General features: G+C 44.0%; 1 protein-coding gene across 3 annotated transcripts in view; it reads left to right on the forward strand.

The window, feature by feature from the left end:
• LOC137336082 (uncharacterized) overlaps positions 1-22,667 on the forward strand; it is a 44,989-nt gene that overhangs the window by 8,554 nt on the left and 13,768 nt on the right. For all 3 annotated transcript variants that reach the window (XM_068001569.1, XM_068001570.1, XM_068001571.1), the window contains exons 2-5: positions 6,577-6,688; positions 13,021-13,114; positions 15,142-15,196; positions 19,961-20,101. In XM_068001569.1, the coding sequence (XP_067857670.1) occupies positions 6,577-6,688; positions 13,021-13,114; positions 15,142-15,196; positions 19,961-20,101 (402 nt within the window). The remainder of the gene's footprint in view (positions 1-6,576; positions 6,689-13,020; positions 13,115-15,141; positions 15,197-19,960; positions 20,102-22,667) is intronic.

The following is a 22,667-nucleotide window of genomic DNA, read 5'->3' on the forward strand; positions in this document are numbered from 1 at the left end:
AGTGAGAATTTCAGAGTGAGGGAATGGGAGTAAGATTTACAGTGTGCAGGAATGGGAATGACATTTACAGAGTGAGATAATGAGAGCGAGATTTACAGAGTGCAGGAATGGGATTGAGACTTATAGAATGCGGACACGTAAGCGATATTTACAGAGACAGGGAATGGGAGTGAGGTTTGCAGAGTGAGGGAATGGGAGCGAGATTTACAGAGTGCAGGAATGGGAGTGAGCTTTAGAGAGTGTGGGAATGTGAGTGAGATTTACCGACTGCGGCAATGGGAGTGAGATTTACAGAGTTGAGCAATGGAAGTGTGATTTATAGAGTGCGCGAATGGGAGTAAGTTTTACAGATTGCAAGAATGTCAGTGAGATGTGCAGATTCAGATAATGGGAGTGAGATTGAAAGTGTGCAGGAATGGGAATGACATTTCAAGAATGAGATAATGGGAGTGAGATTTGCAGAGTGCAGGAATGTGAGTGAGATTTACAGATTGCGGGAATGGGCGTGAGATTTACAGAGTTCAGGATTGGGAGTGAGAATGGGAGTGAGATTTACATTGTGCCGGAATGGGAGTGTGATTCACAGTGTGCATGAATGGAAGTGATATTTGCAGAGTGAGAATAATTGGAGTGAAATTTGCATTGTGCAGGAATGGGTGTGAGATTTACAGAGTGAGATAATGAGTGAGATTTTCAGTGTGCAGGAATGGGAGTGAGATTTACAGAGTGAGGGAATGGGAATGAGATTTACAGATTGCAAGAATGTCAGTGAGATGTGCAGTTTGAGATAATGGTAGTGAGATTGAAAGTTTGCAGGAATGGGAATGACATTTACAGAATGAGATAATGGGAGTGACATTTACTGAGTGTGGGAATGGCAGTGAGATTTGTAGTGTGCAGGAGTGGGAGTGAGGTTTACAGAGTGCAGGAATGGGCGTGAGATTTCCAGAATGAGATGATGGGAGTGTCATTTACAGAGTGAGGGAATGGGAGTGAGGTTTACAGAGTGCGGGAATTGGAGTGAAATTTACAGAGTGCGGGAATTGGAGTGAGATTTCCGGAGTGAGATAATGGGAAAGAGATTTACAGAGTGCTGGAACCGGAGTGAGATTTACAGAATGAGTGAATGGGAGTGCGATTTACAGTGTGCAGGAATAGTAGTGAGTTTGAGAGAGCAGGAAAGGGGGAATGAGATTTGCAGAGTGAGAGAATAGGAGTGAGATTTACAGAGTGACAGAATGGGAGTGAGATTTACAGTGTGCAGGAATGGGAGCGTAATTTCAATTGTGCACGAATGGGAGTGAGATTTACGGAGTGAGATAATGGGAGTTAGAGTAACAGTGTGCAGGAATGTGAGTGAGATTTACATAGATGGGAATGGGATTTTGATTTCCAGAATGAGAGAATGGGAGGGAGATTTATAGATTGCTGGAGTATGAGTGAGATTTGCAGATTCGGATATTTTGAGTGAGATTTACAGAGTGCAGGGATGGGAGTGAGATTGAAAGTGTGCAGGAATGGGAATGACATTTACAGAATGAGATAATGGGAGTGAGATTTGCAGTGTGCAGGAATGTGAGTGAGAGTTACAGAGATGGGAATGGGATTTTGATTTCCAGACTGAGAGAATGGGAGTGAGATCTTTAGAGTGCGGGAATGGGAGTGACATTAATAGGGTGGCGGAATGGCAGTGATATTTACAAATTGCAGGAATGTGAGTGAGATTTGCAGATTCAGATAATGGGAGTGAGAATTACAGAGTGCAGGGATGGGAGTGAGGTTGAAAGTATGCAGGAAAGGGAATGACATTTGCAGAATGAGATAATGTGTGTGAGATTTACTGAGCGTGAGAATAGGAGTGAGATTTGCAGTGTGCAGGAATGGGAGTGAGATTTATAGTGCGGGAATGGGAGTGAGATTTACAGAGTGAGGGAATGGGAGTGAGATTTACAGAGTGCAGGAATGGGAGTGAGATTTAGAGATTGAGAGAATGGGAATGAGATTTACAGTTTGCGGGAATGGGAATGTGACTTGCAGACTGAGAGAATGGGAGTGAGATTTATAGATTGCAGGAATGTGAGTTAGATTTGCAGATTCAGATAACGGGACTGAGATTTACAGAGCGCTGGTATGGGAGTGAGATTGAAAGTGTGCAGGAAAGGAATGACATTTACAGAATGAGTGAATGGGAGTGTGATTTACAGTGTGTGAATGGGAGTGAGATTTGCATTGCGCAGGAATGGGATTGAGATTTAAAGAGTGAGATAATGGGAGTAAGATGTACAGAGTGGTAATAGTAGGGGACTTTAACTTTCCCAACATTGACTGGGACAGCCATAGCATTAGGGGCTTGGATGGAGAGAAATTTGTTGAGTGTATTCAGTAGGAATTTCTCATTTAGTTTGTGGATGGCGGACTAGAGAGGGGGCAAAACTTGACCTCCTCTTGGGAAATAAGGAAGGGCAGGTGACAGAAGTGTTAGTGAGGGATCACTTTGGGATCAGTGATCATAATTCCATTAGTTTTAAGATAGCTATGGAGAATGATAGGTCTGGCCCAAAAGTTAAAATTCTAAATTGGGGAAAGGCCAATTTTGATGGTATTAGACAGGAACTTTCAGAAGTTGATTGGGAGAGTCTGTTGGCAGGCAAAGGGACGTCTGGTAAGTGGGAGGCTTTCAAAAGTGTGTTAACCAGGGTTCAGGGTAAGCACATTCCTTATAAAGTGAAGGGCAAGGCTGGTAGAAGTAGGGAACCTTGGATGACTCGGGAGATTGAGGCACTAGTCAAAACGAAGAAGGAGGCATATGACATGCATCGGCAGCTGGGATCAAGTGGATCCCTTGAAGAGTATAGAGATTGCCGGAATAGAGTTAAGAGAGAAATCAAGAGGGCAAAAAAGGGACATGAGATTGCTTTGCAGAGAAGGCAAAGGAGAATCCAAAGAGCTTCTACAAATACATAAAGGGCAAAAGAGTAACTAGGGAGAGAGTAGGGCCTCTTAAGGATCAATAAGGTCATCTATGTGCGGAACCACAAGAGATGGGTGAGATCCTAAATGAATATTTCACATCGGTATTTACGGTTGAGAAAGGCATGGATGTTAGGGAACTTGGGGAAATAAATAGTGATGTCTTGAGGAGTGTACATATTACAGAGGGGGAGGTGCTGGAAGTCTTAACGCGTATCAAGGTAGATAAATCTCCGGGACCTGATGAAATGTATCCCAGGACGTTATGGGAGGTTAGGGAGGAAATTGCGGGTCCCCTAGCAGAGACATTTGAATCATCGACAGCTACAGGTGAGGTGCCTGAAGATTGGAGGGTAGCAAATGTTGTGCATTTGTTTAAGACGGGCGGCAGGGAAAAGCCTGGGAACTACAGACCGGTGAGCCTGACATCTGTAGTGGGTAAGTTGTTAGAGGCTATTCTGAGAGACAGGTTCTACAGGCATTTGGAGAGGCAGGGACTGATTAGGAACAGTCAGCATGGTTTTGTGAGTGGAAAATCATGTCTCACGAATTTGATTGAGTTTTTTGAAGGGGTTACCAAGAAGATAGATGTGGGCTGTGCAGTAGACGTGGTCTACATGGACTTTAGCAAAGCCTTTGACAAGGTACCACATGGTAGGTTGTTACATAAGGTGAAATCTCACGGGATCCAAGGTAAGGTAACCAATTGGATACAAAATTGGATTGACGACAGAAGACAGAGCGTGGTTGTAGAGGGTTGTTTTTCAAACTGGAGGCCTGTGACCAGCGGTGTGCCTCAGGGATCGGTGGTGGGTCCGCTGTTATTTGTTATTTATATTAATGATTTGGATGAGAATTTAGGAGGCATGGTTAGTAAGTTTGCAGATGACACCAAGATTGGTGGCATTGTGGACAGTGAAGAAGGTTATCTTGGATTGCAACGGGATCTTGATAAATTGGGCCAGTGGGCCGATGAATGGCAGATGGAGTTTAAATTAGATAAATGTGAGGTGATGCATTTTGGGAGATCGAATCGGGCCAGGACCTACTCCGTTAATGGTAGGGCGTTGGGGAGAGTTATAGAACAAAGAGATCGAGGAGTACAGGTTCGTAGCTCCTTGAAAGTGGAGTCACAGGTGGATAGGGTAGTGAAGAAGGCATTCAGCATGCTTGGTTTCATTGGTCAGAACATTGAATACAGGAGTTGGGATGTCTTGTTGAAGTTGTACAAGACATTAGTAAGGCCACACTTGGAATACTGTGTACAGTTCTGGTCACCCTATTATAGAAAGGATATTATTAAACTAGAAAGAGTGCAGAAAAGGTTTACTCGGATGCTACCGGGACTTGATGGTTTGACTTATAGGGAGAGGTTGGATAGACTGAGACTTTTTTCCCTGGAGAGTAGGAGGTTAAGGGGTGATCTTATAGAAGTCTATAAAATAATGAGGGGCATAGATAAGGTAGATAGTCAAAATCTTTTCCAAAAGGTAGGGGAGTCTATAACGAGGGGACATAGATTTAAGTTGAGAGGGGAGAGATAAAAAAGGGTCCAGAGGGGCATTTTTTTTCACTCAAAGGGTGGTGAGTGTCTGGAACGAGCTGCCAGAGGCAGTAGTAGAGGCGGGTACAATTTTGTCTTTTAAAAAGCATTTGGACAGTTACATGGGTAAGATGGGTATAGAGGGATATGGGCCAAGTGCAGGCAATTGGGACTAGCTTAGTGGTATAAACTGGGCGACATGGACATGTTGGGCCGAAGGGCCTGTTTCCATGTTGTAAACTTCTATGATTCTATGATTCTAGAGTGCGGGAATGGGAGTGAGATTTACAGAGTGCAGAAATGGGAATGAGATTTAAAGAGTGCGGGAATGTAAGTGAAATTTGTAGAGTGCGGGAATGGGAGTGAGATTTACAGAGTGCGGGAATGGGAGTGAGATTTAAAGAGTGCAGAAATGTTAGTGAAATTTACAGAGTGCGGGAATGGGATTAAGATTTACAGAATGAGTGAATGGGAATGAGATTTACGGAGTGCGGGAATTGGAGTGAGATTTACAGAGTGCAGGATTGTGAATGAAATTTAGAGAGTCCCGGAATGGGAGTGAGATTTACAGAGTGCGGAAATGAGGGTGAGATTTACAGAGTGCGGGAATGGGAGTGAGATTTTCAGAGTGAGATAATGGGAGTGAGAATTACAGTGTCCGGGAATGGGAGGGTGATTTGCAGACTGGGAGATTGGGAGTGAGATTGATAGATTGCGGGAATGGGAGTGAGATTTACGGAGTGAGGGAATGGGAGTGAGATTTACAGATTGCAGGAATGTGAGTGAGATTTGCAGATTCAGTCAATGGTAATGAGATTTACACAGTGCGGGGATGGGAGTGAACTTGAAAGTGTGCAGGAATGGGAATGACATTTACTGAATGAGATAATGGGAGTGAGATTTACAGAGTGTGGGAATAGGAGTGAGATTTGCAGTGTGCAGGAATGGGAGTGAGATTTACAGAGTGCGGGAATGTGAGTGAAATTTACAGGGTGAGATCATGGGAGTGAGATTTGCAGAGTGAGCGAATGGGAGTGTGATTTACAGAGTCTGGGAATAGGAGTGCGATGGACAGAGTGAGCGAATGGGAGTGAGATTTACAGAGTGAGGGAATGGGAGTGAGATTTACAGAGTGAAGGGTTGGGAGTGACATTTACAGAGAGAGGGAATGAGAGTGAGATTTACACAGTGAGGGAATGGGAATGAGATTTACGTGGTGAATTAACGGGAGTGAGATTTACAGAGTGATAGGATGGGAGTGTGATTTACAGAGTGATAGGATGGGTATCGGACTGAGATGGACAGAATTTGAGAATGGAAATTACATTTATAAGTTTGTGGGCCTGAAGGGTAGCCTTTGTGCAAGAAGTGTGAGAGGGATAAACCATTTAACAATAGACCAGTCCACCTATCGTCTCCTTAGTTCAAAATTAACTTGAATGGAACGGTAAATCGGATGGAGAGCGAAGCGGGCTGTCAATTCACTATCGCTGCCGAAGATAAATCCATATAACCCCACTTCCGCCCCCCTTCTCTCTCTGGGAGTAATTATAATTTTGGGCGATGGTGTAGAACGAGTGATATTGAATTAGACGCCCATTATGCAATACGCCCGAATTTCCTTTGTACTGAAGTCAATAGACAGGGAAATCGGTGGGTGTACTTTGGGCGGTCAATGATACATCGTCCATTTTACACCATTGCCCAGAGTTAAAATTACCGCCTCTGTGTTTTTCTTACAAACAATTTGCATGTACATTAAACAGGCATTAACTTCCTCTATTTAACGTAGTTACTTTCTCCATCCGGCTATCGTTCTCTGGGGGGGGGGGAGCTTTAACTTCTGTTAATAATGTAAAATTGAGAATATATAATTGGCCTTCCATTGACTTCAGTCGAAAGGAAAATGAGGTCACGTATAAAATAGGCGGCTAATTCGATCTCGCCCGTTTTACACCATCGCCCACAGTTAAATTCGCCCCTCTGTGTGATTTCTACACACACCGAACCGACAACTTTGCTGTTTTGAATGAGATGACGAGAGACCATTTTGTTGTTGACAGGCCTGTTGGGCATTGCCAACCGGTTGGGTCTCGGCCTCTTGGCTCCAAGGAAGAAGGTCACGGTGATGCTAATGGGTAACCATTCGGCTGGCAAGAGCTCCTTTATCAACTGGTGAGTATGTCGTTTTGTTCTTTTCTCCCGGGACGTTAACAAAGCTAGAAAGGCCACACTTATTCCCATCTCTGGTTGTCCAGCTGGCATTAACACTCACGGGGTGTGGGACTGGAGTCAAGTTTAGGCCAAAACAGGTATCGGTTAATCAAAGACAAGCAGCACGGATTTGTTAAAGGAAAGTTATATTTAAAAATGTAGCCTTTTTTATCAAAAAAGAAGTGAACAATTCGATTGATAAAAGGTCATTCTTATGAAACATATAAGATTGTGAAGGGGCTTGATCGGGTGGATGCGGTAAGGTTGTTCCCAAGGATGGGTGAAACTAGAACTAGGGGGCATAATGTTTGAATAAGGGGCTGCTCTTTCAAAACTGAGATGAGGAGAAACTTCTTCATTCAGAGGGTAGTGGGTCTGTGGAATTTGCTGCCCCAGGAAGCTGTGGAAGCTACATCATTAAATAAATTTTAAAAAGAAATCGACAGTTTCCTAGAAGTAAAGGGAATTTGGGGTTACGGTGAGCGGGCAGGAAATTGGACATGAATTTAGATTTGAGGTTAGGATCAGTTCAGCCATGATCTTATTGAATGGCGAAGCAGGCTCGAGGGGCCGATTGGCCTACTCCTGCTCCTACTTCTTATGTCCTTATGTTCTTATTCTGTAAATGTAATATATATGAATTTTCCGAAGGCGTTTGATAAGTTGTCTGACAGGAAGCTTGTTAGAAAATAAAGGAAAACGATATTCGAGGAAATATCGCACAACATTGAGACAGTTGGTTGCCGCAGGGGAAACAAGGAGTTAAGGCAAATGGGGATAGCTTGGCTTGGAGAAGGGGTATAAATGTTATACTCCAGACGCCAGCACTGGGTGCGTTTTTGCTTTCGGTGCATAGAAATGATTTTGAATTGAGCATAGGGAGCATAGTCTCAAAATTTGCTCATGAGACAAAGCAGCGATTTGGGAAACAGAGAGGGCGTGGAGTACAGGAACGAAATTTTGGGCACCCCATCAGAGAAATGCATTAAAGCATAGATTCACCAGGGTGATGCCTTCACCCCGAAGTAATTATGTTTTGCTGTTTCAGAGAGCGTTCAGAGTTAACCACTGAGGCAGAAGTCATGTGTGGGCCAGATCAGGTAGAGGTGATAGATTCCCTGCCCTGAAGGCCTTCTGTGAACTAATTGAGTTTTTGAACTGTACTGTAACTTTTATTATTGTTATTTTTTCCTGCTGCATTCCTATACTTTACCAGAGAAAATGAATTCAACAATTTCCCAATATGCTACAGTGGGATTTGAATTCGTGGAGCATCCTCAGTTACAAGTCCAACACCGTATTTAACTTTGCAATAACGGAAACAGAACCAGGTGCTTTAATACATTAGGAAATGCCTAGCTGCAGGTGTTAGCTGTGGCTCAGTGGGTAGCACTTTCGCCTCTGATTCAGATGGTTGTGGGATTAAATTTCAATCCAGAAACATGAGCACACAATCCAGGCTGACACTTCAGTGCAGTACTGAGGGAGAGCTGCACAGTCGGAGGTGCCGCTTTTCGGGTGAGAAGTTAAACGGAGGCTTCTTCTGAGCTCTCAGGTGGACGTAAAACATCCCTTGGCGCTATTTAGAAAACAAGCACTGGAATTCTCCCGGTTGTCCTGGACAATATTCATCCCTCAACCAACATCACTAAAACAGGTTATCTGGCCACATACTGTTTGTGGGACATTACTGTGCGCGACAATTCAAAATTGCTTCATTGGCTCTGAAGTGCTATGGAACGCAGTAAAAGGTGCTCTATCAATGCAAGTCTTTCTTTCTTTTACCAAATGAGCTGGTGACAGAATGTATTAGTGCCATATTAGTACAATAATGGTGTAGTTCAATTAGAGTCATAGAACCAGAGATTCATGCAAGCACAGAATTATTGAGTCACTTAGTAACGGAATTGAAGAATCACAGAACCACCTTATAATAAAATTGGAGAAACACAGACCTCGATTATAACTTCCCACCCACTGGCGGAAACCAGACAGTGGGCAGTTCAGTAGAATGGGGGACTTACCGAATCCTTTCCTGCCCCGATCTGACTGCCTGAAATTTTAAATTGCAGGCCGCAATGACAACCATTCCAAAATGGTGGGGTCCACTTAAACATGCGGACAAGGCTCCGATGACGCCATCGGAGCCCGGTCTGCTATTTTAACCAATGGCCTAAGCGGAGGAGTAGTGGTAGATTCTCTGCAAGGCCAAACGTACTGGGAGCTGGATCAAGGGCCAGAAGAGGCCCAATGTAAGTTTTTTGATGTTTGTTTTGGTTTCTTTGTGGGCCAAGAGGAGCAGAAGTGCTCCTCCGTGCTTGACAAGGAAATCTTGGACCTCCCTTGAATCGGGCTTCCTATCCCCCGATTGCCAAAATTTTGCATTTTGCTACATTAGGCTTTATCTGGCACCTCCCTACCCATCCGATCTGACTATCTATTTCTGCCTGCAGCTTTTCACAGTTCTCAGAACAATTTTACTTACAGCCAATTTGTCGCCATCAGCAAATTGTAATATTGTTCCCTTGATTCAGACAGCCAGGTCATTTTGCATATGGGCAATACGAACAGTCCCACCACATAGAACTGTATAGCGCCTCCCAACGTGCATTTCTATATATGGACAATACGAGCAGTCCCAGCACACAGCCCTGTGGAGCAATACTCACTGTGCATTACAATTTGTTTTGCCAATACCCTCGTCTTTCCCTGTGGTCACAGTGCCCCAGTGTGGAAACTGTTCAAATGCCCTTTCAATAATGGCACGATTATCAACATGGATTGAATAACAAAGGGAATGAATAAAAGATGAACGTTTGGGACAGTCATATTTCTGTTTTGTTTAACCATGTTATCCACCAGAAATGACTTGGAAAATAAGTTACGTCTTGGGCTTGGGGGCTTTAAAAGCATTGCATATTCTCACTAGATTTTTGTTAAGAAGAGAAAGGGTTGACGAAAGATGGATAATGTGCTCATTGGAACTTAATTTCAATGTGGAAAATTGCCCCGGTATGTCCTCTCCACAAAAAGCAGGACAAATCCAATCCGGCCAATTACCGCCCCATCAGACTACTCTCATTCATCAGCAAAGTAATGGAACGTGTCGTTGACAGTGCTATCAAGCGGCACTTACTCACCAATAACCTGTTACCGATGCTCAGTTTGGGTTCCGCCTGGACCACTCGGCTCCAGACCTCATCACAGCCTTGGTCCAAACATGCACAAAAGAGCTAAATTCCAGAGGTGAGGTGAGAGTGACTGCCCATGACATCAAGGCAACATTTGACCGAGCGTGGCACCAAGGAGCCCTAATAAAATTGAAGTCAATGGGAATCAGGGGGAAAACCCTCCAGTGGCTGGAGTCAAACCTTGCACAAAGGAAGATGGTAGTGTTGTTGGAGACCAATCATCTCAGCCTCAGGACATTGCTGCAGGAGTTCTTCAGGGCAGTGTCCGAGGCCCAACCATCTTCAGCTGCTTCATCAATGAGCTTCCCTCCATCTTAAGTTCAGAAATGGGGATGTTCGCTGATGATTGCACAATGTTCAGTTCCATTCGCAACCCCTCAAATAATGAAGCAGTCCGAGCCCGCATGCAGCAAGACCTGGACAACCTCCAGGCTTGGGCTCATAAGTGGCAAGTAACATTCGCACCAGACAATTGCCAGGCAATGACCATCTCCAACAAGAGAGTGTCGAACCACCTCCCCTTGACATTCAACGGCATTACCATCGCCGAATCCCCCACCATCAACATCCTGGGGGTCACCATTGACCAGAATCTTAACTGGACCAGCCATATAAATACTGTGGCTACAAAAGCAGGTCAGAGTCTTGGTATTCCGCGATGAGTGACTCACTTCCTGACTCCCAAAGCATTTCTACCATCTACAAGGCACAATTCAGGAGTATGATGGAATATTCTCCACTTGCCTTCATGAGTGCAGCTCCAACAACACCCAAGAAGCTCGACACCATCCAGGACAAAGCAGCCCGCTTGATTGGCACCCGAAACATTCACTCCCTTCATCACCGGCGCACTGTGGCTGCAGTGTGTACCATCCATCGGATGCACTGCAGCAACTCGCCAAGGCTTCTTCGACAGCATCTCCCAAACCCACAACCTCTACCAACCAGAAGGACAAGAGCAGCAGGTACATGGGAACAAAACCACCTGCACGTTCCCCTCCAAGTCACACACCATCCCGACTTGGAAATATGTTGCGGTTCCTTCATCGTCGCTGGGTCAAAATCCTGGAACTCCCTTCCTAACAGCACTGTGGGAGAACCTTCACCACACGGACTGCAGCGGTTCAAGAAGGCGGCTCACCACCACCTTCTCGAGGGCAATTAGGGATGGGCAATAAATGCCGGCCACGCCTGTGAGGCCACATCCCATGAACGAATAAAAAATACTTCTTCCATAAACCAAACAATAAGCACATCTCTAGTTTGTCTGGGTATTTGGAAAGCGGCCTCTCACCCAATGTGTTAGAAAACCCTTTGATCACCATCAGAAACGGGCGGGCTTTTTACACAATGAGATTGGCTTTTAAAAATCAGAATACAGAGAACAAAATGGCAGTCTGTTTTTTGGAAAGAAGACGTGAGTGGATAGTAAAGCAAGAGAAGGCTGGGAATGGAGACAGGCGGAATGGAGAGGGCTTATTCTGTACATTATGTAAGACAACCCACCAAAGTGGGATAGTTTGGTCTATTCTTTATTTTGCATTGTTCCATGAAGTTGTATCGATTGAGCTAAAGGGCTCTGAACATCCTCGTTGCTCTGTATGCTTCACCTTGCTTTGGAGTAAAACAGTTTACAATTCGAACCAACCAAATCACACGATTACTCAGCTCATATCGTGGTTGGGTTCTATTGTTACTCCCATGGGTTCTGGTATCGTACAAGTAGATATCGAACAGTGTGAGTCAACACCCATCAAAGTGAAACATTCGGCCCACTGATGGCACTGAGCCTGGGAAGGATCTACCAATGGCCCGAATCTGCTGCATGGATTGAAAAAACCAAATGACACCGGCATTACAAGTTTGAAGCATTCCATGACTAAATTATCAGAGAGCTTCTATTTTCAATAAATTACCAATCCTGATATATCTGATTTATGCGGCATCACAGCGCACATAACTCAGCATTCCTGCATTGCGGCTCTTCCACGGCTCACATTTCAGAATGAGTTGTGAGATTCCTATTTGTGTTGCTATGGGAATTCATTCAAACACTGAGTCAATCAAACCAAAATGGTCTCAGTTTGGATTCATCGGCTGTTTGTGCTCACGTACATGATCTCAGCTCGGTCCATAACCAGTAGGTCCGCGTCGACTAGACAAGGGAAAATGAGCCGGGTCTCTGTTCCTGGTCCAGAGACTCCTGATCTAAAAGTGCGCTTACATACATGTTGCATGGAGATAGGATGGGGATTCATTATGATGCCCCCCATGACTGAATGGCTTGCCGTCAGTTCCTGTGATCAGACATGAAGCAGTAATGAGACACTAGGAAGTTGAATAATCCCACAGTGTGTGGCAAAACTGAACCATAGTGAATCAGGATCCAGTTTATACACCGCCCGATTTACCTTTCCGAAACTGACCCATAGTGAATCAGGATCCAATTAATACACCGCCCGATTTACCTTTCCGAAACTGACCCATAGTGAATCATGAGCCCAATTGATACACCGCCCGATTTCCTTTTCCAAAACTGACCCATAGTGAATCAGGATCCAATAAATACACCGCCCGATTTACCTTTCCGAAACTGACCCATAGTGAATCAGGATCCAATTTATACACCGCCCGATTTCCTTTTCCAAAACTGACCCATAGTGAATCAGGATCCAATTCATACACCGCCCAATTTAGCTTTCGGAAACTGACTCATAGTGAATCACGAGCCCAATTTTTCAAAGCCCAATTTTCCTTTCTGAAACTGACCCATAGTGAGTCAGGCGCCCAATATATACACTGCCCGATTTGCCATTCCAACTGAATTTAATGGAAAAGAGAGCCAAAGCAAGATACAAGGGCTTGGAATGTTGTTGTGGGATAATAGGTACAAATGCTTTCAGCCTTCCTCTTCATTTCACCTCCCTGTTATTTTAGGAGAAGCATTTCTTACTCGTTTCTCTGTCCTTAAGAAGCAATCTGTCTCTTTATCTGTCCACTCAGACGCCTTGTCGCCCATCCGGCTATCTGTTGGGAGTTTTTGAGAGCATCAAGTCAGACAGAACCTCTAAGTTTTATTCCACTGTTCATTGCGTTTTGTAGGTACGTTGAAGAACATATACAGAAAACAGGAGTTGCAACAGAAACACAAGGATTTACCTTCGTCACCAGTGGCAAGAGAAGGGAATGCCTCACGGTGAGTAATTCCACAAATTAACCCCGAACTCCGACTCATTCTGTGCTTCTGATTGACTCTCTGAGAAGGAACTTCAGTAAACACGACAGCACCCTCGGTACAACACAGTGGGACTCTCAGCAAACACTAGAGTAGAGGATATCAACTCCCGCGCCAAAGTGTGAGGGCTCGGACATCCTCCCGCTCCCCAAACGCTCCGAATCGCTGGAAATCCCATGGGAATTCCAAAAGGGTGTGTAAACCCGGTGCGATGGGAACCTAAACCTTTATCGCAGTTTTATAACTAGGAGAGGAAACCATCCCTCAGAGAGCATTGCAGAGGGTTAGAAGTGATGCGTCAGTTGGCGAATCGGTAACGTGAAGGCAGACACAGAGCATTGTCACTAGATGGGGGAGTTAGACGCTTTTGTTTTCACAGAGAGGAATCACTCCGGTAGAGTTTCCTCCGTAACTTCGGAGAATACCCAGCAACAACAATTTGCATTTATATATCACCTCTCTCAACCCCTCCACTGCCTCTGATTTGTCACGCTGCTTCTCCGGATTGAGGATGGGAGGAAACAATCTGTCCTGGGATCTTTTAGTTGAATAAACTGTAACATCTTATAAAAGGGAATTGGGTTCGTATTTGAAATGGAAGAACATAAAAGCACGCAGGGCGGAAGTGGACCAATGGAATTACATTAAGCACCTCCAGTTGAAGTGACACCGGTGTGATGGCTGAAAGACCTCGTACGTCGCTGCGTTTCCTATGCCTTTTTTCCAATCCAACACTGCAAGATAATTCATTCTATTGTGGTGACCTCTGAATAAGTAACCGCATTAAATGAATTAACTCTTATTTAATAAATATGTCAGCTCTTATCGACCTGTCATTTATGACCAATTGATTCATTTAATGACTAAGAAAGGGGAAGATATTTTCGCCTTGACAGCCTAGGCTTTAAGGATCAATTGAAAGGAAACTCAGGCGGGATCTGTTTGACGTGTGATCCTTCGCGCCCGATTTTCCTCTCTGCGCTACGTCCAGGCGAGGCTTAACGCTCAGGCAGTGCAGAGGAACATCTACTCCATGAGGCTCCTCACCCACGAACTGGCGCTTAAAATACCCAATCAGCTACTGCGCCATACAGACCAGGGAGCTCCATGGGTCAATCCCTACTCCGGACTGAGTTGGCTCCACAAAACCAGCAAGAATTCGGGATGCTACCAGGTGACCTTGGCACTCATTGAGCAGGAAAAACTAATAAATAGAACAGTGTTCTGGAGACACGTAGCATTATTCTGCATTTAATTGCTATTATCCTACCGTCGAATTTTATATGGAATCAGCGTGAGTCCATTTCATCTTTTACTTTATCCAAGCACGTTTGATGTTGACTCTTGGTCCAAAAGTAGTTTCCACTCTGCAGCAATGTACATTCAATGACTCATTTGACCTGTCAAACCCAGGACATCCACAGTGCCCTCTCTACCGCCACCTGCTGACCTCTCCTTCAAGGAACATTAAGTTAGTGCACTCCCTCCCCTCGAAAAGAAAGTGACGCTAATATCTATTTAATCACCACTTATGCTTTACAGTGGGTTTCACTCCAGTCCCCAACACTTGTGTTCTGTAGTAAACTGTATTTCAAATACTTTTATTCACGTCTATGTTTTTGGGAAGATTATCCAAAAGAGGGATGTCACCCGCTTAGTGCCAATGTGCTATTATACCTTGTGAGGCATCACCTTTATGGTGCCCCATCCAACGTCCGCAATCATGGATTTTCCAGCATAGCTGAATTGATAGGAAACCTGGACAGTGTATACCTGTCTAGCGCAAATGGATTTGGTTAGTCTGCTGTGATCACTGGTTGAGATGAGCAAACGTCGCACGGACCAGTGAGAGAAACTGGCGCGTTACTTGTATATCTCGTTATCACACTGTGAAATACTCGTCTAATAGGTGCTCTAAAATGAAAAAAATAAACAAGTTACGAGGATTGAGCGTTTTTTGCCTCTAATCTTTTTTTAAATTTTCACAGGGCTATGCGACACTCGACCTTTACCCGCACTTCCAAGCCCTCGAACAGATCGAAGGTAAATACACAGTGACTCTCAGAGTTAGAGACAACAGGAAGGGAAATGCTCACTTTGTCAGTCACCGTAATCCAATAAAGTTTCAACTGTTGAACTGTGAGCCTTCCACAAGCAGCATGCCTCCGAGAATAATCGATGATTCCTATATGTTACGAGGAGGGATTGGGAATTGAAAATAGGAGGTGACGTGTTAAAGCAACGCAGCATTAAACAGTGAGAACGTGCTCCATTTGCCGGGAAACCGTTCGAATACATCCTCGGGAGTTGATCGGCATTTTGTGTGGGCTGCGTCATGTTGGAAATTGTAGGTTGATAGGCAGGTTATCCAATTGCGCTTCCCAGAGTAAGTTTTGATATTGGTCCTTTGGCAGTGATGAAGAGATAAGAGAGTGAGAAAGAGAGATAGAGAGGAAGCAAGAGAGAAAGCGAGAAGTGAGAGAGAGAAAGATAGAGGCAGACATATGAGACATCTTTTCCATTAGAACAAAGAAGGTTAAGAGACGATCTGATAGCGGCTCAGAATTATAAGGGGTTTTGAGAAGGAGAATCGAGAAAATTGCCACTGGTCGGTGAATCGATAATTAAAGGGAATAAGTTTCAAATTATCACCTAAATGGAGAGGTGAGGAGAGTTTTTTTCATGCGGTTGGTTGTTGGAATATGGAAAGTCCTGCTGGTGGGGGACACAGATCCAGAATAGCTTTTAAAAGGGACGGGGATAAATAATTAACAAAGGAACAAAGAAAATAAAAATCTATGGGGAAAAGGAAGAAATGGGATAATTCTATCAGGGAGCGAGCACAAGTGCAATGAGCCGAATGGCCTCCTTCTGCTTTGTAAAATTCTGCAATTCTCTTTGTTTGTTGTCACGATGTATCTATTTCCACGTACATGGAATGCTGAGGATTTTGTTTGCAGTTTAACCTTTATTAAATTAGTGTTCATGAGACAAGTAATACAAAGGCATTGGAAGGCTTGGAGCACGCATCAAAAAGGTGGGTTTGAATAAAACAGTCAGCCGTAGCTCAGTGGTAGCATTCTCACTTGATTCAGAATACAGTGGGTTAAAGGTTTCCAGAACTCGAGCACATATTCCAGGCTGACACTTCAGTACAGTACTCACGGAGGTGCTATATTTTGAATGGTTAAAGCGAGGGAGAGAAAAAACAGGGAATTACAGGCCAGTTAGCCTAACATCAGTAGTGAGGAAAATGCCAGAGTCTATTATAAAAGATGTGATAACAGAACAGTTGGAGAGCATTAACGGGATTGGACAAATTCAGCATGGGTTTATTAAAGGGAAATCAAGCTTAACAAATCTACTGGAGTTTTTTGAGGAGGTAACTAGTAGAATAGATAGGGGAGAAAAATTGGATGTGTGTATTTGGATTTTCAGAAGGCTTTTGATAAGGTCCCACACAAGAGGTTAGTGTGCAAAATTAAAGCACATGGGATTGGGGGGAATATACTGGCATGGATTGAGAATTGGTTGACAGACAGGAAACAGAAAGTAGGAATAAACGGGTCTGTTTCCGGGTGGCAGGCAGTGACTAGTGGGGTACCGCAGGGATCAGTGCTTGGGCCCCAGCTATTCACAATATATATCAATCATTTGGATGAGGGAACTAAATGTAACATTTCCAAGTTTGCAGACGACACAAAACTGGGATGGAATGTGAGATGTGAGGAGGATGCAAAGAGGCTCGAATTTGATTCAGACAAGTTGGGTGAGTGGGCAAGAACATGGCAGATGCAGTATAACGTGGAAAAATGTGAGGTTATCCAATTTGGTTGTAAAAACAGAAAGGCATCTGAATGATGATAGATTCGGAAAAGGGGAGGTGCAACGAGACCTGGGTGTCCTTGTACACCAGTCGCTGAAAGCGAGCATTCAGGTGCAGCAAACAGTTAGGAAGGCGAATTGCATGTTGGCCTTCATTGCAAGCGGATTTGAGTACAGGAGCAGGGATGTCTTACTGCAGTTATACAGGGCCTTGGTGAGACCACATCTGGAGTATTGTGTGCAGTTTTTTTTCTCCTTATCTGAGGAAGGATGTCCTTGCCATGGAGGGAATGCAACGAAGGTTTACCAGGCTGATTCCTGGGATGGCAGGGCTGACGTATGAGGAGAGATTGGGTCGACGAGGCCTATATTCACTCGAGTTTAGAAGAATGAGAGGTGATCTCATCGAAACATATAAAATTCGAACAGGACTGGACATGGAGGACGTTTCCGATGGCTGGAGAGTCCAGAACCAGGGGTCACAGTCTCAGGATACAGGGTATGTCATTTATAACCGAGATGAGGAGACATTTCTTCACTCAGAGGGTGGTGAACCTATGGAATTCTATACCACAGAAGGCAGTGGAGGCCAAGTCATTAGATGTATTCAAGAAGGAGATAGATATATTTCTTAATGCTAAAGGGATCTAGGGTTATGGGGAAAAAGCAGGAACGGGGTACTGAGCTAAACGATCAGCCATGATCATTTTGAATGGAGGAGCAGGCCCGAAGGGCCGAATGGCCTACTCTTGCTCCTATTTTCTATGTTTCTATATTGCTCCCTCAACCAACACCAATAAAGCAGATTATCTGGTCATTTATCTCAGTGCTACTCGTGGGACATTGCTGTGCATAATGACTGATCCTTCTTGGCCGTGAAACACTTTGGGACACTGTGGGGAAGTGAAATGCTTTCTATCAATGGGAGTTATTTCTATTTATGAACTATTAAACCTACTACTAGCTGTCTCTTCCACAAGGTGTTTCTGTTCTCCCCATCTATACACGTGGATCTCCTCGTTCTGATGAAGTATCCCAGCTGAAACCTTAACCTCCCTTTTCTATTCTAAACGGTGACTGACCTGCTCGGTATTTCCGCTGTTTTCTGTTTTCATTTAACCACCCAATCTGTTGATGTTTCTCTTTTATTCTCTGGTGATGCGAATTTCGCCGTCTCTAAGAATTTCACAGTAGAATATCGTTTTCAAGGATACATGTTTTGAGATAAGTGATTGGATTTTTTTACTTGCAATTATTTTGATTTGAACCAGGATTGTGATCCTATAACACACAAGAGATTATTCCATAAGACATGAAGGGATTGAAATAGAAGGGAGGTTTCTGTAGGAGATTGAAAACTGGCCGCACTAAAGTAAGCAAAGCACGGTTATGATGGGATATTTGTGGACAAGGTGAGAGTTCACTAGCGGGTGTCACATAGATCAGTGCCAGTGCAATTGCTGTTTACGGGCCATGGAATAATTATGAATGGGAGTCAGATAGGTCTGAGTTTAACGATGATGCCAAATCTGATGGAGTGGTGTGAAATAGCAGAGACAAGACAAACCAAATAAAATGGGTCTGTGTAGGTTGGGAAGGTGGGCTGAAGAACGACAAATGGCATTTAATGTGGGCAGTTGCAAAGTATTGAAAGTGGAAAAGTGAAATGAACAGTGGGGATAGGGACTAAATTGTGAATAAAGAACGTGGATTGAAATTAAATGGGAAATCAGCAAGTGGAATATAAAATAAATGGGGAATAAAACGGGAATAGAAATTAAATTGGGAATAAACAGGGGGAATAGAAGTTAAATTGGAAATTAGCAGGGAGAATAGGAACTAAGTGGGGAATACACGGGGAATAGAAACTAAATGGGGAATAAACAATGGAATAGAAACTAAATGGATAATACACTGGGAACAGAAACTAAATGGGGAACAAGCAGGGGAATAGAAAGTAAATGGGGAATAAACGGGGAATAGAAATTAAATGGGGTATAAACAGGAGGAATAGAAATTAAATGGGGAATATACAGGGAGAATAGAAAATAAATGGGGAATATACGGGGAGAATAGAAATTAAATGGGGAATATACAGGGAGAATAGAAATTAAATGGATAAGATACAGGGAGAATAGAAACTAAATGGGGAATATACAGGAGGAATGGAAACTAAACGGGGAATATACAAGGAGAATAGAAATTAAATGGGGAATATACACGGAGAACAGAAACTAAACGGGGAATACACATGGAGAATAGAAACTAAATGGGGAATATACAGGGAGAATAGAAACTAAATGGGCAATATACAGGGAAAATGGAAACTAAATAGGGGATAAACGGGGAATAAAAATTAAATGGAGAATAAAGAGGGAATTAGAAAGCAAATGGGAAATACACAAGGGAATAGAAACTAGATGGGGAATAAACAAGGGGAATAGAAACCAAATGGAAAATAAATAGCGAGAATAGAAACTAGTAGAATCGAAACTTAGAGCAATTTTCGAAGCAGAGAATTAGAGTTGGGTGGAGTATAGACGTTTCTGAGATGAAGGTTGAGGAGCTGGGTGATAGGAAACTGAGGTACTACAGCACCGCCACTGACAGAAGATACAATTACAGTGCGATGTTTACATAGACAGTTTCTGTTATGAAAATGAATATCGGAATTTATAATGCAGAAAAAGTTGACACAAATGTGTGACAGAAACCTGACTTGGGGGAAAAATTCAGGCAGGAACTGTGTACAGACATAAGAATTATTTTACCTATATTTATATAATATAGCTAGCCCTTATTTTCTATGCAGGATATTATAGTGGGATCTATTTTGATTTAAAACATTCTAATATAAAAGGAGTCTGATCGACAACGAAAGTATTTCGCAATTTAAACGACAAGACATGAAATGAAAGTCCCATTCCGGCAGCTGAACCTTTACTTCTGCTTCTGCTCACTGCTCGTTCTGTGCTCCCACAGGAATAGCAGACTACTTGGCTACCGAGATCAGCAGCTCCAAACAGAAGAAGTTTAGCCTGGTGACCTTTATCGATACACCAGGGCTTGTGGATGGAGATATGACCTATGAATTTGATGTGGATAAAGCGCTGATCTGGATGGGTAAGAGATCAACCCGCACCGTGAGACACACACCAGTGCTCCACCATCACTTGGAAATAGCCGTCAGCACATTTTAACATTCAGATGTGGCAGATTGCTATAATTTTGTTTTATATTCATTCTTGGGATCTGGGCGTCGCTGGCAACCTTGGCATTTATCGCCAATCCCTCGTTGCCCTGAGAAGGTGATAGGGGATGTTGTTCTTGAACTGCTGCTTCCTTTCCTTTGACACAACTGAGTGGCTTGCTAGCTTGCTAGGCTACTTCAGAGGGGAGTTGTTAACCATGTTGTTGTGGGACTGGAGTCACATATATGCTAGACAGAGTAAGGATGGCAGTTTCCCTTCCCGAAAAGACCATTAATAAACCAATTATTTTTTTAAATGAAAATCCGACAGCTTCATGGTCATGCTTACTGATAACAACGTTTTATTTCCAGATTTTTTAAAAAGCTGAAACAAATTCTCAACTGCTCAAGTCGGCTTTGAATATACTTTATCTCGCGTATTAGCATAGGCCTCTGGATTACTAGTTCAGTCACAGACTCAACATTAGCGTACCGTCGATTACTAGTCCAGTAACATAACCACTGCATTTCTGTGTCCTGGATTACTAGCTCGATAACATAACCAGTACATGATCGTACCCTGGATTACTAGTCTTGCAACATAACCACTACACTATCGTGTACTGGATTAATAGCCCAGTAACATATCCACTACACTACCGTATCTAATCCAATATATCGGGAAATCAGGTGCCAAAGGAAACAGAGAGACCTGAGGGAGAACTGGGAGCTGTTCAAAAATGAGCAAGGGATTCTCTTGCTCTAAATTATTACCTTGCATCAGTTTTTAGAAATTAATCTAAGTTCAGATCTAAGTACAGCCTTCGGAGCCATGGTTTTAGGGTTCAGAAACTGAATGAAGGCTTGGTGGAAAAACTGAATTAAATTCGCTGTTTAAATGTGGAAAGAAAAGTGATAGGTTTAAGGAAAGAGTTTGAGCGAGTGAGAATGAAGTTGGTGATAGGACTGAGGAAGTGGAATGCACAGATAGTCAAAGTCAGAGGGCAGAAGTGTGTGGAGTAAAAGTGAATGGTATGGGAGGATAAGTGAACGGTATGGGAGGGGAAGTGAAGGATATGGGAGGGGAAGTGAAGGATATGGGAGGGGTAGTGAAGGATATGGGAGGATAAGTGAACGGTATGGGAGGGGAAGTGAAGGATATGGGAGGGGAAGTGAAGGATATGGGAGGGGAAGTGAAGGATATGGGAGGGGTGAAGGATAAGGGAGGGGTTGAAAGTATGGGAGGGGATGAATGATTTGGGAGGATAAATGAACGGTATGGGAGGAAAAGTGAAGGATATGGGAGGGGGTGAACGGTATGGGTGGGGAAGTGAAGAGTATGGCAGGGGGTGGAGCTTTATAGAAGGGGAAGTAAAGGGATTGGGAGTTGAAGTGTGGGTTATGGGAGGGGCTGAAGTGAATGAAAGTGGAAGTGATGGATATGGGAGGGGAATTTATGAGTATGGAAGAAGAAGTGAAGTGTATGGGAGGTGGTGAATGCTATGGAAGGGGATGTGAAGAATATGGGAGGGGTGAAGTGTGTGGAAGGGGAAGGTAAGAGAATGGGAGGGGGTGACGTGTATTGGAGGGGAAGTGAAGAGTGTGGGAGGGGGTGAAGGGAATTGGAGGGGAAGCGAAGAGTATGGGGGAATGTGAAGTGCATGGGAGGGGAAGTGAAGAGCATGGGAGGGGGTGAAGGGAATTGGAGGGGAAGCGAAGAGTATGGGGGAATGTGAAGTGTATGGGAGGGGAAGTGAAGAGTATGGGAGGGGGTGAAGTGTATGGGAGGGGAAGTGAAGAGTATGGGGAATGTGAAGTGTATGGGAGGGGAAGTGAAGAGTATGGGAGGGGGTGAAGTGTATGGGAGGGGAAGTGAAGAGTATGGGGGAATGTGAAGTGTATGGGAGGGGAAGTCAAGAGTATGGGGGAATGTGAAGTGTATGGGAGGGTGTGAAGTGTATGGGAGGGGGTGAAGTGTATGGGAGGGGGTGAAGGGAATTGGAGGGGAAGCGAAGAGTATGGGGGAATGTGAAGTCTATGGGAGGGGAAGTGAAGAGTATGGGAGGGGGTGAAGAGTACGGGGGAATGTGAAGTCTATGGGAGGGGAAGTGAAGAGTATGGGAGGGGGTGAAGAGTATGGGGGAATGTGAAGTGTATGGGAGGGGAAGTGAAGAGTATGGGAGGGGGTGAAGTATACGGAAGGGGAAGTGAATAGTACGTGGTGGAGGTAGAATTTGAGACAGGAGGAGGTTCCCGAAATAGGGTGGGGTAAGAGCTGCAAAGAGAACTGAAGGCTGGATGAGGGTTTTCAATTCAAGGAACCTGGAGAATAAGGATACAACGTAGGGAGTGAGGATGGGATTGATGGGCGACCAGGACTCAGTGTGACGGGATATGGGAGGCTGCGGAAGGAATTTAAAATGAATGTGTTAAACGAGTGTTGGCAGCGTTACATTTCGTCATTTCAGGATTTGAAATTCCACTCAGGTAGAGTTTCAG

The sequence above is a fragment of the Heptranchias perlo genome, chromosome 20 (assembly GCF_035084215.1).
Source record: "Heptranchias perlo isolate sHepPer1 chromosome 20, sHepPer1.hap1, whole genome shotgun sequence".
NCBI classification, from domain to species: Eukaryota; Metazoa; Chordata; class Chondrichthyes; order Hexanchiformes; family Hexanchidae; genus Heptranchias; species Heptranchias perlo.